This window comes from Haematobia irritans, chromosome 5 (genome assembly GCF_050003625.1).
Source record: "Haematobia irritans isolate KBUSLIRL chromosome 5, ASM5000362v1, whole genome shotgun sequence".
Taxonomy (NCBI): domain Eukaryota; kingdom Metazoa; phylum Arthropoda; class Insecta; order Diptera; family Muscidae; genus Haematobia; species Haematobia irritans.
Window position 1 is genome coordinate 35,484,263 of NC_134401.1, and position 16,965 is coordinate 35,501,227.

The 16,965-nt window shown below is 39.3% G+C and overlaps 1 protein-coding gene and 4 non-coding genes across 5 annotated transcripts; 1 reads left to right on the forward strand and 4 right to left on the reverse strand.

The window, feature by feature from the left end:
* Positions 1-201: 201 nt before the first annotated feature.
* Positions 202-283, reverse strand: TRNAL-AAG (transfer RNA leucine (anticodon AAG)). The gene has a single exon. It is a non-coding gene; the product is annotated as a tRNA-Leu (tRNA).
* A 616-nt stretch (positions 284-899) lies between these two features.
* On the reverse strand, positions 900-981 carry TRNAL-AAG (transfer RNA leucine (anticodon AAG)). The gene has a single exon. It is a non-coding gene; the product is annotated as a tRNA-Leu (tRNA).
* Positions 982-1,271: 290 nt separating this feature from the next.
* Positions 1,272-1,353, reverse strand: TRNAL-AAG (transfer RNA leucine (anticodon AAG)). The gene has a single exon. It is a non-coding gene; the product is annotated as a tRNA-Leu (tRNA).
* Positions 1,354-7,012: 5,659 nt separating this feature from the next.
* Positions 7,013-7,094, reverse strand: TRNAL-AAG (transfer RNA leucine (anticodon AAG)). The gene has a single exon. It is a non-coding gene; the product is annotated as a tRNA-Leu (tRNA).
* A 3,983-nt stretch (positions 7,095-11,077) lies between these two features.
* Cda9 (Chitin deacetylase-like 9) lies at positions 11,078-15,956 on the forward strand. The gene is made up of 3 exons (XM_075312183.1): positions 11,078-11,294; positions 11,358-12,082; positions 15,621-15,956. The coding sequence occupies exons 1-3, from the start codon at positions 11,100-11,102 to the stop codon at positions 15,865-15,867; spliced, it is 1,167 nt and encodes a 388-aa protein (XP_075168298.1). The 5' UTR covers positions 11,078-11,099; the 3' UTR covers positions 15,868-15,956.
* The last annotated feature ends 1,009 nt before the right edge of the window (positions 15,957-16,965 follow it).

Below are 16,965 nucleotides of genomic sequence, written 5' to 3' on the forward strand. Positions count from 1 at the left end.
GGATGAAGGTGTGCCACCGAGGTCGCGGCGCCCATTTGGCCGATATTGTGTTCCATACATAATTGAGTAAAACCAATATATCATAATAAAATAAAATTACAATAATTTCCTAAATAGTTTGTGTTTTATTCAAAATCAACATCGGCCCTTGAAATTTTAACCACCCTTTATAATGTTGGAAACACACCAAAATATTACTTGTGGCAGCGGTGGGATTCGAACCCACGCCTCCGAGGAGACTGGTGCCTTAAACCAGCGCCTTAGACCGCTCGGCCACGCTACCATTAAGTGACATGAATTTAAAAAAAAAAATGTGATATAATAAAAAAATTGTATAAAAATAAACTCTTTTTTGGGGGTGATGCCTCAGTATATTGAAATTTTGACTTCCCAGTAATGCTGGTGCCAGTTCTGAGTGTTTCAAGGTGTCTCTCTCTGGGTGATTTTAAAGCAATTGGAAACCCCATTCGGGCTATAAAAAAATAAATCATTGAGCTAAACATAGAATCGGGAAGCACTCATTGAGAAGAGAAAATATCAACATTTGTGGTATTATAATGGACTGGATGAGCCTAAATGAGAGCTGAAAATTACGGGCTGCTACTATACCCTCCTAAGCTGGACAAACTTAGAGATAGATTTATGTCACCATCGAATTTATTCTAAGATAATTGACTCGACCAAGTTAAACATAGATCTTTATCTTTATTATTCCAGAACTATTACATCACATCAGTATGCAGCAGAGTCAAATCTTGTAAGAGTTTCGGATCCATATTTCGGTAATTTTACAATAATTTTGCAGCTTTATATGGGGGAGATAACCTACCACCTCTCTTCTCTTCTTCTCCTCTCTTGAATTATTTCTGTAATTTAGTGTAGCTTACTCAAAAAACCCTTGGCAGCGGTGGGATTCGAACCCACGCCTCCGAGGAGACTGGTGCCTTAAACCAGCGCCTTAGACCGCTCGGCCACGCTACCCAGATATATACCAGTAATTTAATTTAGATCCAAATGTTAAATGCAAATTGATATTTATAAAATCAGTGATGAGAATCGCCCATATGAAAATAATAAAGGCCCAAAAGTAGAGGGGCCAAGATTTGATACGTAGTACTGGGAGAGGGATTTTTTTCGGCGCAGTATAATCCTAATTAATTCAATACCCCCTCTTTTAATATACAAGAATACAACATTAATACCAAACTTTCTTTTGTAGCTAGAGAAGATGGACAGAATTTGAGTATCATTACTATTCCCTAAAAAACTCTTGGCAGCGGTGGGATTCGAACCCACGCCTCCGAAGAGACTGGTGCCTTAAACCAGCGCCTTAGACCGCTCGGCCACGCTACCCTTATAATTTGTATGCAACTGTGCCTCATTGTCATACAAATTTGTGCATCGTCACAAAAATGTGATGCACTCGAATGCTACCAAGTCCGTCCGTCTATCCGTCCGTCCGTCCGTCCATCCGTTTGTCTTTTTCTTCTTTGGCTTTGTGAAATATGAGTTCATTAGTCGAGAGAAATTTTTCTCAAATACAGACAAAGAGAACTGACAGGGTTTACCGATGCTGGGCAATATGCTTCCGCATAATCCAGTAGTCTGGGAACGAGACCTACATCCAAAGATTACATTTTATTGTCTGACATTTTACATAGGGAATGGATGCGGGAAAAGCTGGCCGAATTTAGAAACATGGACTGGGAATAATACGAAGATGTTGTTCAGTATACAGCACTGGACAAAGCGGTGGAGAATTGAACGTCTTGGAGATTATCAAAATGGGAAATAACAAGTATATACGGCCAGACCGAATCTCATGTACCCTCCAACATGGATTGCGTAGAAACTTCTACGAAAGACTGTCATCCACAATCGAAGTACTTGGGTTGTGGTATCTTGAAACTGGTTGTTAATGACCATATACTAGCACAATGTACCAAATTTCAACTCACTCGGATGAAATTTGCTCCTCCAAGAGGCTCCAAAACCAAATCTCCAGATCGCTTTATATGGGGCTATATATGATTATGGACTGATATGGACCACTTTTGGCATGGTTGTTAAATATCATATACGATCGCCACGTACCAAATTTCAAGCAGATCGGAAGAATTTTTCTTCTCCAAAAGGCACCGGAGGTCAAATCTGGGGATCGGTTTATATGGGAGCTATATATAATTATGGGTTGATAGGAACCAATTCCTGCATGGTTGTTGGATACCATATACTAACATCACGTACTAAATTTCAACCGAATGGGAAGAATTTTGCTCTTCCAACGGGCTCTGGAGGTCAAATCTGGGGATCGGTTTATATGGGGCCTATATATGATTATGGACCGATTTCGACCAATTTTTGCATGGGAGTTTGAGGCCATATATTAACACCACGTACCAAATTTCAACTGAATCAGATGAATTTTGGTCTTCCAAGAGGCTCCGGAGGTCAAATCTGGTGATCGGTTTATATGGCGCCTATATATAATTATGGACCGATGTGGACCAATTTATGCATGGTTGTTAAATACCATATACTAACACCATGTACCAAATTTCAGCCGGATCGGATGAAATTTGCTTCTCTTAGAGGCCTCGCAAGCCAAATCGGGGGATCGGTTTATATGGGGGCTATATATAATTATGGACCGATGCGGACCAATTTTGCATGGTTGTTAGAGACCATACACTAACACCATGTACCAAATTTCAGCCGGATCGGATGAAATATGCTTCTCTTAGAGGCCTCGCAAGCCAAATCGGGGGATCGGTTTATATGGGGGCTATATATAATTATGGACCGATGTGGACCAATTTTTGCATGGTTGTTAGAGACCATATACTAACACCATGTACCAAATTTCAGCCGGGTCGGATGAAATTTGCTTCTCTTAGAGGCCTCGCCAGCCAAATCGGGGGATCGGTTTATATGGGGGCTATATATAATTATGGGCCGATATGAACCAATTTTTGCATGGTTGTTAGAGACCATATACTAACACCATGTACCAAATTTCAGCCGGATCGGATAAAATATGCTTCTCTTAGAGGCCTCGCAAGCCAAATCGGGGGATCGGTTTATATGGGGGCTATATATAATTATGGACTGATGTGAACCAATTTTTGCATGCTTGTTAGAGACCATATACTAACACCATGTACCAAATTTCAGCAAGATCGGATGAAATTTGGTTCTCTTAGAGGCCTCGCAAGCCAAATTTGGGGGTCCGTTTATATGGGGGCTATACGTAAAAGTGGACCGAAATGGCCCATTTGCAATACCATCCGACCTACATCAATAACAACTACTTGTGCCAAGTTTCAAGTCGATAGCTTGTTTCGTTCGGAAGTTAGCGTGATTTCAACAGACGGACGGACGGACATGCTCAGATCGACTCAGAATTTCACCACGACCCAGAATATATACTTTATGGGGTCTTAGAGCAATATTTCGATGTGTTACAAACGGAATGACAAAGTGAATATACCCCCCCCCATCCTATGGTGGAGGGTATAAAAAATTGAAGCAGTGTAGGGGTCAATAATCATGACCGGACATCTAAAGCTACGATCACATCTATGTTGAATATGAACTGCAGAATACAAAACAGTAAAATACTAGGAAACTATAAAACGAAAGTCAGTTGAGCAATAAACCGGCCGGTTGAGATAGATTCTGCCATATAGGGAATAAAAGATAGAAAAGAAGGTCGAGCATTGCATCAGGTAGGGTGTATTTATTTCAGGGATTGTTCAGATCTTCGAACATTTTTTAAAACCCACCACCATAAAATGGTGACGGGGGTATAATAAGTTTGTCATTCCGTTTGTAACACATCGATCTTGATCAGGGAGAAATTCTAAGACGATATAAGCATGTCCGTCTGTCCGTCTGTCTGTCTGTCTGTTGTAATCACGCTACAGCCTTCAATAATTGCGCTATCGTCCCCAAATTTGGCACAGATTAGTTTTTTGTTTGCAGGCAGGTCAAGTTCGAAGATGGGCTATATCGGTCCAAGTTTTGATATAGTCCCCATATAAACCGACCTCCCGATTTGGGGTCTTGGGCCTATAAAAACCGTAGTTTTTATCAGATTTGCCTGAAATTGGAAATCCAGAGGTATTTTGGGACCATAAAGAGGTGTGTCGAAAATGGTCCGTATCGGTCCATGTTTTGGTATAGCCCCCATATAGACCGATCTCCCGATTTTGCTTCTTAGGCGTCTAGAAACAGTATTTTCTATCCGATTTGTCTGAAATTGAAAATCTAGAGGTATTTTAGGACCATAAGGAGGTGTGTCGAAAATGGTCCGTATCGGTTCATGTTTTGATATAGCCCCCATATAGACCGATGTCCCGATTTTGCTTCTTGGGCGTCTAGAAACTATATTTTCCATCCGATTTACCTCAAATTGGAAATCTAGAGGTATTGTGGGACTATAAAGAGGTGTGTCGAAAATGGTCCGTATCGGTCCATGTTTTGGTATAGCCCCCATATAGACCGATCTCCCGATTTTGCTTCTTGCGCGTCTAGAAACAGTATTTTCTATCCGATTTGTATGAAATTGAAAATCTAGAGGTATTTTGGGAGCATAAAGAGGTGAGTCGAGAATGGTCCGTATCGGTCCATGGTTTGATATAGCCCCCATATAAACCAACCTCCCGATTTGGAGGCTTGGGCCTATAAAAAGCGTAGTTTTTATCCAATTTAGCTGATATTGGAAATATAGAGGTATTTGAGGACCATAAAAAGGTGTGCCGAAAATGGTTCCCATCGGTCCATGTTTTGGTATAGCCCCCATATAGACCGATATCCCGATTTTGCTTCTAGGGCTTCTAGAAACTATATTTACAATACGATTTGCCTGAAATTGGAAATCTAGAGGTATTTGAGGACCATAAAAAGGTGTGCCGAAAATGGTGCTCATCGGTCCATGTTTTGATATAGACCCCATAGAGACTGATCTCCCGATTTTGCTTCTTAGGCTTCTAGAAACTATATTTACCATCCGCTTTGCCTGAAATTCTTGAGCTTCTATAAACTGTAGAGGTATTTTTAGACCACAAATAAGTGTGCCGAAATTGAGGTATATCGGTCCATTTTTTGGTATAACCCCCATATAGACTGATCTCTCGATTTTTACTTCTTGGGCGTATAGAGACTATGTTTTCTAGCCGATTTGTTTGAAATTCTGGAGGTATTTCAAGATCACAAATATGTGAGCAGCAAATGGTACCTATCGGTCCATGTTTTGGTATAGCCCCCATATACACCGATCTCCCGGCTTTATTTCTTGGGCTTCTAGAATCCGTAGTTTTTACCCAATTTGGCTGAAATTGGAAATCTATAATAAAATTTAGACAAACGAAATTTCCTTTTCTTATAAAGTATTTTCGTTTATTCAACTCTAAAATTCTCTAATATAGCAGGCGCACTGATATTGAAAATTGCTTCAAACTGAAAGTAAAATTTCCAGATTTTACTCATCGTATTTATTTAAATAACGGCGGAAAAAATCGACAGATTTAAGATTTCAAATCAAGGCGTAATTTAATCATATACACGATATGTTTATAATTTCTCTAAAACTCAAACAAAATTGGTTCTCATAAATCTAGAATCTTATCTGGTCTTCATAGATAGAATCTTTAAAGTTTGTCTTCGGGAGCTGACTGCCTTGGGAGAAGATTTCTCATCAAATCCCCTACAATTCTATATATTATCAAGTAACCCACTACGACGAAGAGTTTTCAAAGTAAACTATCATATTTGATTGATGTGGTGGGTATTTAAAATTCGGCCCGGCCGAATTTACTGCTGTATATACTTGTTATAATTTCCTTCCTTCCTTTTACATCTTGATTATCCGAATTACAGATCCCCGAACTCTGGTCTCTTAACCAGGCCGCAAGGAATTCGAGGGTTATATATTACGTTGCTACATGATACTAACATGAGAGTCTGAAATTCAAGTGGATCGGATGAAGCATACCCCAGAACGCTCAAAAAATCAATACTAACAATCGCTAGACTCATTTTTGTATTGATGGCTAAAGTACTTAATGAATTTCAATTAATTCCAATGAAACTATAACATACAATTTTGAGGCGGCAGATTGTCTTCGACGACCAGGCGACCGACCTCTAGATTGGATTGTAGTTGATTCCATTTGTCTTGAAATTCCAGAAAGTTGTCCCTAGAACAAGCCCGCCAAAATACCTGCTTGACAGCAAAGAGTATCCGCCAAAGACTGCAGAATCTCAGCTTGCTGACGCTGCCTTCATCGATGGATTCTGACCGCATCGAACGTAGACCAGCAATTTATTGTCAAAACATTTCCCTAGTTTGAGTCGTAAGACAACGGCGCTATTGGCAGATAGTTGAGCACCACTTCCACCTCGGTGAGAATTGTTCTCTTTTCTTTTTGCGTTAACAAACCTTTGCCGTCAATTCGTAGGAGCGATACATCGCCTGCTTGAGTGTAGCCTCTTAAAGTTCTCCGAAGTGAGGAGCCCTCGGAGGTATGACGACGTCTTGTTCGTTTAGTGGGAATCATACTCGTCCACGGTTCCTCGATTTTTTATGAACGTTTCTTGAAGTTCCTACTGGCTTTTACGAATCCAGAAAGTGTCCCATTGTCAAAGCCTCTCCCTCGTTTGGATCGTAAGACAACGGTGCTATTGGCAGACAGTTGAGCACCGCTTCCGCCTCGATGAGCATTGTTCTCATTTCTTCTTGCATTAACAAAGCTCTGGATCGAATGAAAAATACCGCAGAAGGTCAATTCTGACAATCGATGGACTAATATTTGTATGGATGGTTACACTACTTAATCAACCTCCCATGAAAATCTCCTCGCTAACATACAGTTTTATATAGTGGTTTATAGTGGGAAGACGTAGATATGATGATATTTTAGAAGTTTTAGACCAACTGAACCATTAAACACCATTTTTATACATCCAATTCCAAAGCAAAGGTGGTAAAAACGTAAGTATTACTACAACATGGCAGCGGTGGGATTCGAACCCACGCCTCCGAGGAGACTGGTGCCTTAAACCAGCGCCTTAGACCGCTCGGCCACGCTACCCTATCGAATTATCTTTTAATTGCTTGCATACTGAACTATGTATTTTCAATAATTCTATTTTTAGAAAATAATTTTGGATATATTTGCACATTTCTGGCCAAGTATCGGAAGAAGGTCACAATTGGTGACATCTGTTTTCGATTAGCTCTTCAACAAAGATCTTCACATGTTTTTCTAGAATAGTTCTGACAGTAAACATAAATATTTACGCACTGGATATAGACAGTGCTTAGACAACATTATGGATATATTAAAAATAATAGGGTGGAATGTGTTAATATTTGAACACTACTGAAAACTAATGTCAGTATATAACTGAAAGATCATTCCTGAATAGGTTATGCCCTCAATAGTTAATACATTTAAAGATATTGCCTTGAAACTCCAAAATACTGGCTCCTTCAATGGATTGGAGGGCTTCAACGAATAGTCGTTAGCTTCGAAATTGTTTTTTTTTTTTAAAGAGATTTCGATTCGGTGAAAAGGTTTCAACTTAGGGTTACAGTACTTCTTCCCTATCCTATCCTTACGCCCAAATTAAAGTCTCATCCGCAATAATGTTTGACATTCATAGTTCCGTCAGGGAATCTAAAATAAAAAGGTACAACGCAGCAATTTATATTTGGCAAACAATTTCGTTAATGTTGTATTTTTATTATAATCGAAATCGCCACTACATAAATATACGCCTGTCCTTCTAATGAACTCTGCTACTCTTACTTTTCTGCTGTTGATGCCGGCCACGTTGATGACTTTGCTGGTCATCTATTCTAGAGGTCTGTTGTCTTCGACAACAGACCTCTACATTAGATTTTAGCAGAATAAATTTCCCTTTAAGTTCCAGAATGTTGTTCCTGGACCAAACCCACCAAAGTGACTGCAGAGATTATCCGCCAAAATCTACAGAACCTCAGCTTGCTGATGCTGTCCTCATCGACGGATTCTGAAGTCAACGAACGCAGACCAGCAACGATTAACGACTGACCTCTAGATTGAGTTGTGACATATTCCATTTGCCTTAAAGTGGTTCCTGGTCCAAGCCCGACAAAATGCCTGCTTGCAGTCGATCACGTTGATGACTTTGCTGGTCATCGATTCTTGAAGCGGAGGTCTTCGACGACCAGGCAACCGACCTCTAGATTGGGTTGTGGCATATTCCATTTGCCTTGGAGTTCCAGAATGTTGTTCCTGGACCAAGCCCGCCAAAATTTCTGCTTAGCAGCGGAGAGAACCCGCCAAAGCCTGCAGAACTTTGGCTTGCAGATGCTATTTTCATCGATGGATTGTGTCCTCAGCGAATACAGACCTTCAACGATTAGCAAGTGTATCGGGGTCAAAGCCTCTCCATCGTTAGGGTCGTGAGACAACAGCGCCATTGGGAAACAGTTGAGCATCGCTTCCACCTTCTTAGAAGCATGTATTTCGCCATTTCCACGATTCCTCGATTTGCTAGGTACGTTTGTTGAAACTCCTGCTGGCTATTACGAAGATAGTCGCAGTAAATCTTGAAAGTGTCCCGGTGTTAGAGCCTCTCCCTCATTTGGGTTGTGAGACATCGGTGTTATTCGAAGACAACTGCATTGTCCTCATTTCTTCTTGCGTTAATAATACTTTGGAAACAATTCATAGTAGCAGATACCTCGTCTGCTTGACTGTAGCTTCCCAAAGTCCTCCGAATCGGGGAGCTCTCGGAGGTACAACGATGACCCACTCGTTAATGGGCATCATACTCACTCACGATTCCTCGATTTGCTAGGAACGTTTCATGAAGCTCTTGCTGGCTCCTACAAAGATCGTCGCAGTAAATCCTGAAAGTGTCCCAGTGTTAGAATCTCTCGCTTGTTTGGGTCTTGACACAACAGCGCTATTGAGAGACAATTGAGCACCACTTCCACTTTGGTGAGCAATTTCCAACAGTTCCAGTTTCCCAACAGTTCGCAGGAGCAGGTACTTCGTCTGCTTGATTGTAGCCTCCCAAAGTCCTTCGAAATGGGGTGCCCTCGGATGTATGAAGTCGAAATTCAGGTTTAATGCAGCAGTATATTATTCCACAGTTTCTCGATAGCTACGAACGTTTCTTGAAACACCTGCTGGCTCCGAAGATTGTCGCAGTAAATCTTGCAAGTATCCCGGTTTGACAGCCTCTCCCTCGTTTGAATCGTGAGACAACAACGCTGTTGCGAGACAGTAGACCACCGCTTCCACCTCGTTGATCATTTTTCATTTGTTCTTGGGTTTATAACGTTTCACCGACATTTCGTAGAAGCAGATACTTTGCTTGATTGATTGTTGCAACCCAAAGTCCTCCTATGTGGGAAGCTCTTAGAGGTATAAAGTCGAAATGCACTTTTCATCCGGTGTATGCTTCTTGAATATTCTGTTGGTACCTACGAAGATTGTCTCAGTAAATCCTAGAAGTGACCCGTTCCCAGCAAAAATGGAGCACTATTTCAGCAGGATTGTAAGGGAGAGAGGCAGTACCAACTTCTTACAAAACAACCGAATCAGCGCTGATTTTTGTGGGCGATGTCCCGATTTAGAGCAGCTTCTACATAACGCTGATATATGCTCATTTTAATAGAAATATTGCCCAGAAATGATATATAATCTTGAGTATAGCATTGTTTGCGTAAAGGAAAGCAGCGCTACCTTTCATGTATCTATACTGCATGAATTGGTTGCAATAACGTAAACGAATGAGCATAAACTAGTTTGATTACTCGTTTACGTTATTGCCACCGATTCATGCAGTGTGGATGCACTGCCTATTTTATTGTATACCAAAAAGCGCAACTAAACTCTTACTGCTGAAGTATTTTTTGCTGGGTTGTCAAAGCCTCTTCCTCGTTTGGCTCGTGAGAAAATTCCGGTATTGGGAGACAGTTGAGCACCGCATCAACCTCAGCGAGCAGTTTAATCATTTCTTCTTGGATTAACAATGTTTTGATAAAGTCCCAGAGCGGGGAATCCTCGTCCTTTGAAGTAGGGAGCCCTGGGTGGTACGAAAATGATGTAAAGGTTTAATTGTCACAGAAAAACCTGGAAGGGTTCCGTTGTCAGAGCCATTTCCTCGTTTGAGTCGGGAGACTGTTGAGCTCGATTGCACATTGACGGACATTTTCGTAGTTTATTCTTGGATTAACAACGCTTTGCCGATAATAAGGACCAGGTTCTTCGCTTGCTTGATCCCAAAGTCCGCCGAAATGGGGAGCCGTCGGAGACATGAAAATGAGCCGCAAGTTCAATGCGGCGGCGTTCTCTTCTACGGTTATTTTTGCTATAAATACTTCTTGAAGCTCTCCTGTTGGTACCTGAGTGAATAGCGAGCCTAAAATAACGTGTAGCCACTACACCCAAGATAGGATCTTTTTTTTTAGCATATTGGCAATGCTTCGTAAATAGTTTATATTGTGGTTAAATTGCCAAAAGATATGTACTACGTAATAGGTACCCAAATACCATTTGATTTATAAAATAATTTGTTGCAAAGAGAAAATTTCGATTCCAACTTTATTCAAAAATTCCCTATAAGATTTCAACAAATAGCACCTTCATTAACCCTAATCCAAGATCTACGTAATAGGTACCCAAATACCATTTGATTTATAAAATAATTTGTTGTAAAGAGAAAATTTCGATTCCCATTTTATTCGAAAATTCCCTATATGATTTCAACAAATAGCACTTTCATTAACCCTGATCCAAGATCTACGTAATAGGTAGCTCAACACCTTACAATTTATCGAACAATTTGTTAAGGAGATAACCTCGAAATTTCCCCATATGAGATTCAAATTTAGTTTGATGACCTGTGTTACCGATAACATGATATCAATTTACAGGTGTGGGACCAATATTAACACAATTAATGATATGACAAAATGTTTGTCCGATAAGATAATTGCAATGATAGCAAACGGAAGTTGTTAAAAAATCTATAAAATCAATGACACTAATAATAGAAATTAACAGTTACACACTATTACTCGAGAAGACATCATTAAGATGAAGTACTTGAAGCTACTGTTATTTTTGGTGATTTTACAAAGTATTGAAGGAGCATGGCGAACACCACATGATATGGAATTCAAACAAGCTGAAATGTGTTCCAGAGCTAAATGCGAGCCTCCCAATTGTCGATGCTCGGCTATGTCATTGCCCAAAACGGATTTCAAGGGTCATGAGAAAGAAATACCACAGGTAGGAGTAGTCGATGGATTCGTTACGATCTTCATTGTATGAAGTTTTCCCCTCTGTCCTTAGTTAATCACTGTGACTTTCGATGATGCTGTTACTGCTTTGAATTATGCCCAATACCAGGAGCTTTTTGCCGATCTTTTGAATCCCGATCATTGTGAGGCTAAAGCATGTTTCTATGTCTCCCATGAATACACGGACTATAGTAAAGTGAATGCTCTCTATAATGAGGGCCATGAAATTGCTTTGCATTCCATAACCCATGGAGCTGGTACCGATTATTGGCGTAATGCCGATGTCGATCTTCTAATGCGTGAATTTGGTCAACAAATCGATATGTTGGAAAGATTTGCTAAAATCGATCGTCGTCACATACGTGGTATGCGTTTACCCTTCCTACAAATATCGGGAAATAATTCTTTTATTGCCGCAAAACGTTTGGGCCTACTCTACGATAGCTCTTGGCCTACTCAACAATATCGCAATCCGGCCATGTGGCCTTATACTTTGGATTATCTCTCATTGCAGGATTGTCAGATAAGGCCATGTCCTACAGCTTCCATACCAGGATTATGGGAAAATCCTATGGTTTCATGGATTGATAATGAGGGCTACAGTTGCTCTATGTTGGATGGTTGTATATTCTTGCCACCCGATAATGCCGACAGTTTATTTGAATGGATGAAGGATAATTTCCGTAGACATTACGAGGGCAATAGGGCTCCATTTGGAATGTATTTACATGCTGCTTGGTTTGGTCGTAGTGGAAATTATTTTAAAGCTTTTCGAAAGTAAGTAGGACACATATGAAGATTTGGAATATTGATAAACTGCGGGCCATTTTTTGTTGTGATTTTATCTCAGCAAGGGAACAATAGGTTCTAAGGTCTCAGTAGTGGATTTGTAGACACAAAGGTCTTCGAAGGCCCGAAGATCTCAGTAGAGAAACTGTAAATAGGTTAGGTTTAAGTGGCAGCCCGATTCATTCCACTGTGATAGCTTTAGATGGGAAAGTCTCAGAATAGGAATTGTAGGTCTGAAGGTTTCAGTAGGGTAACTGTAGTCTAATAGGTTTCTCTAGGGGAGCTGTGGGGCCGAAGTTCTCACTAGAGGACCTGTAAGTGCGAAGGTCTTTGTAGGAGTGTTGTAGTAGTATGGTCTCAGTAAGGAATCTAGGTATTCGAAGGACTGGATCTCATGGAGTAGATAAATTCAATTGCCAGTATCAGGACCTGTTGTCTTTGCTGAGTTTGAGTTGAACCCAAAAATATCGAACTGCCATTATACCTACCCTAAGCTAAGAGGGCTGCGCGGGCGGAATTCCTTTCGTTAGAAGGCGTTCGTTAATTTCTTCTCTGTAGAAGAACTGAAGACGCAAAGATAGAAAACTATAGATGCTAAGGTGTCAGTAAGGGAACTATAGTCTCAAAAGGGAATGTCTCAGAAGGGAATTAGAAGAGGCAAAAATCTTACTAGGATAATTCTAGATCCAAATGCTTTAGTAGAGGAACTGTAGATGCGAAGGCTTCAATGTGGGAACTGTGGTTATGGAAATCTCAGTAGGACTTCTGCAGCTATATAAGATTCACTTTGGAATTGAAGGATCGAAAGACTCACCATACGAACTATAAGAACGAAGGTCTCAGCAGGAGAACTGTAGGTCCTCAGTTGTGAGAAAGCCAACTATAGGTTTCAGTAGGGGATTTGTAGACATAAAGGCCTCAGTAATGGAACTATAGGTTGGAAGGGGATTTGTAGACGAAAAGATATCAGTTGGACAACTGTAGGTTCGAATGGCTCAGTATGGGAACTGTAGGTATGAAGGTCGCAGTAAGGGAATTGTAGACTTATAGGTTTTACTGGGGGAACTGAGTGCAGGTTTCATTAGGGGGACAGTTCAGGAACTGTAGGTTCGAGGGTCTCTCTCTAGGGAAGTTGTAGTCGCAACGGCCTTAGTAGGACAATTCTAAACCCAAAATGTTTATAAAGGATCCGTAGTTGCGAAGTCCTCAGTTTGGGAACTTTGGTTATGGAAATCTCAGTAGGACTTTCTGTAGACTTCTAGGTTTCACTTGGGAATTGAAGGATCGAAGGACTCACCATAGAAACTGTATGAACGAAGGTCTCAGCAAGATAGTAATAGGTACTAAAGTGTCAGTAAGGCCTCTAACGTTCGAAGATCTCAGTACTGAGTTTTTGACATAAAGGCCTCAGTAATAGAACTATAGGTTCGAGGGGGATTTATAGAAGTAAAAGTATCAGTGAAATAACTGTAGGTCCGAATGTCTGAGCGTGGGAAGTGTAGGTATAAAAGTCTCAGTAGGAGAGTAAAAGATTTATAGATTTCACTAGGAATGTGTGGAGGTTTCTCTAAAGGGATAGTGCAGGAACTATGGATTCGAGGGTCTCCCTAGGGAAGTTGTAGCCGCAACGGCCTTAGTAGGACAATTCTAGACCAAAACTGTTTATAAAAGAACTATAGATGCGAAGGCCTCAGTGTAGGAACTGTGGTTATGGAAATCTCAGTAGGACTTCTGTAGACTTCTAGGTTTCACTTGGGATCAAAGAACTCACCATAGGAACTGTATGAACAAAGGTGTCAGTAGGAGTATAGTAGGTGCTAAGTGTCAGTAAGGCAAATATAGGCTCGAAGGTCTCAGTACTGGGTTTTTTACATAAAGGTCTCAGTAATGGAACTATAGGATCGAGGGGGATTTTTAGACATAAATGTATCAGTGAAATCACTGTAGATCCTAATGTCTGAGTATGGGAACTGTAGGTATAAAAGTCTCAGTAGGGGAATTATAGATTTATAGGTTTCGCTAGGAATGTGTGGAAGTTTCTCTAAAGGGATAGTGCAGGAACTATAGGTTCGAGGGTCTCTCTAGGGAAGTTGTACCCGCAACGGCCTTAGTAGGACAATTCTAGACCAAAACTGTTTATAAAAGAACTATAGATGCGAAGGCCTCAGTGTAGGAACTGTGGTTATGGAAATCTCAGTAGGACTTCTAGGTTTCACTTGGGATCAAAGGACTCACCATAGGAACTGTATGAACGAAGGTGTCAGTAGGAGAATAGTAGGTGCTAAGTATCAGTAAGGCAACTATAGGCTCGAAGGTCTCAGTACTGGGTTTTTTGACATAAAGACCTCAGTAATGGTACTATAGGTTCGAGGGGGATTTGTAGACGTAAAGGTATCAGTGAAATACCTATAGGCCCGAATGTCTCAGTATGGGAACTGTAGGTATAAAAGTCTCAGTAGGAGAGTAATAGATTTATAGGTTTCACTAGGAATTTGTGGAGGTTTCACTAGGGGACAGTGCAGAAACTATAGGTTCGAGGGTCACTCTAGGGAAATTGTAGCTGCAAAAGTATTAATAGGACAATTCTAGTCCCAAATATATTCGAAGGCCTCAGTACGGGAACTGTTGGTGTGGAAATCTCTGGAGAGGAACTATAGACTTCACTTGGGGAAATGAAGGACCAAAGGTTTCACCAGAGGAACTGCAAAGGTCTCAGTAGAAAAGCAGTTGGTGCTAAGGCGCCAGTAGGCAAACTATAGGTTCGAAGATCTCTGTACGGGATTTTTAGACATAAAGGTCTCGGTAATGGAAGTATGGGTTTGAAGGGGATTCGTTGACGGAAAGGTATCACTGGGATAGGTTAGGTTAGGTCTGTAGAGTAACCGTGAAGGTCTCAGTTGGAGAACTGTAGACATATAGATTTCAGAAGGAGAATTGAAGGGACGAAGGTCTCATAAGGGGGACTGTAAGTGCGTAGTTTTCAGTAGGAAAACTGTAGACGTGAATGTGTCAGTAAAAGAAATAAGCTTCGCAGGTCTCAGTAGTTGATTTGTAGACACAAATGGCTCAGTAATGGAACTATAGCATCGATGATGTTATAGGGAAGTTGTAGACCTAAGGATCTCATTAGGGAAAGTTTTCTGTGGCAGAACTGTACATGCGAAGGTGTCACTAAAAGAGCTGTTGGTGCAAAGGTTTCAATAAAAAAATGTAGACGCCAATGTAGGGAAATGTTTCTGTGCAGGAACTGTAGTCCCGTATGTCTCCATAAAGGAACTAAAGATGCGATGGTAACACTATGGGAACTGAAGGTCCCTGTAGTGAACTCTCACTGAGAGTCCCAAATTTCCTAGTATATATACCATGGGACCGAAAGTCTCAATAGGAGAAATGTATGGTCACACATTTCGGTTGGGGAACACCACAAAGGAATACGAGAATTTGAACAGAAATTGATTTGGTGATGTGCAAGAATTTATTGCAGGAACTTTCTTGACTAATTTTGCCTCCTTATTTATTTTCCTAGATTTTTGGAATATGCCAATTCTTTGCCTGATGTTTATATTACCACTCCCTCTGCTGTTATCCAGTACATGAAACATCCTTCATTGGGTAAACCCTTCAAGGGATGCTTTAAGAAACCTCAGACAACCTGCAAACCAGTGACTTGTGGTCTGGCCAAGCAACCAACAGGCGAAATGCGCTATATGACTGTATGCGATAAATGTCCCGAAGTTTATCCTTGGCTAGATAATCCCCTAGGAGAAATATAATTCTCGAAAATATCATTTTGAAAATACACATAAGAGAAGCCTTGATTGTATTTGAGAAATAAAACATTTCGATTTCAAATATTAACAAATTCTAAATTAAGTTCCAAATTTCGTGAAAACGGGATAGAAAAAAATACTTTTTTTAATTCGACGGAGCACTAGCTCCACAGTTCCTTGCCCAGTCGGAAAATTTTGTCAAAATTTTATTTCTACAGAAAATTTTGTCAACATTTTATTTATATAGAAAATTTTGTCAAAAATTTATTTCCATAGAAAATTTTATAAAAAAAAAATTTTTTTTCTATAGAAAATGTTGTCAAAAATTTATTTCTATAGAAAATTTCGTCAAAATGTTATTTCTTTAAAAAAATGAGTCAAAATTTTATTTCTATAGAAAATGGAGTCAAAATTTTATTTTATAGTTACAGAAAATTTGTCAAGATTTTATTTCTATAGAAAATGTGGCAAAATTTTATTTCTATAGACAATTTTTCCAAAATTTTATTTCTATATAAGTTTTTGTCAAAATTTTATTTCTATAGAAAGTTTTGTCAAAAATTTTTTTATATAGAAACTTTGGCAACATTTTATGTCTATAGAAAATTTTGTCAAAATTTTATTTCTATAGAAAATTTTGTTAAAGTTTTATTTTTATAAAAAATTTTGTCAAAATTTCATTTTTATTGAGGCTTTGGAAAAATTTTATTTCTAAAGAAAATTTTATCAAAATTTTATTTTTATAGAAAATTTTGTCAAGATTTTATTTCTATAGAAACTTTTGTCAAAATTTTATTTCTATAGACAATTTTTCCAAAATTTTATTTCTATAGAAATTTGTGTCAAAATTTTATTTCAATAAAAACTTTTGTCAAAAATTTATTTCTATAAAAAATGTTGTCAAAATTTTATTTCTATAGAAAATGTTGTCAAAATTTTATTGCTATAGAAAATTTTGTCAAAATTTTATTTCTATAGAAAATCTTGTCGAAATTTTATTTCTATAGAAAATTTGGCAAAATTTTGTCAACATTTTATTTTTATAGAAAATTGAGTCAAAACTTTATTTCATTAGAAATGCTTGTCAAAATTTTATTTGTA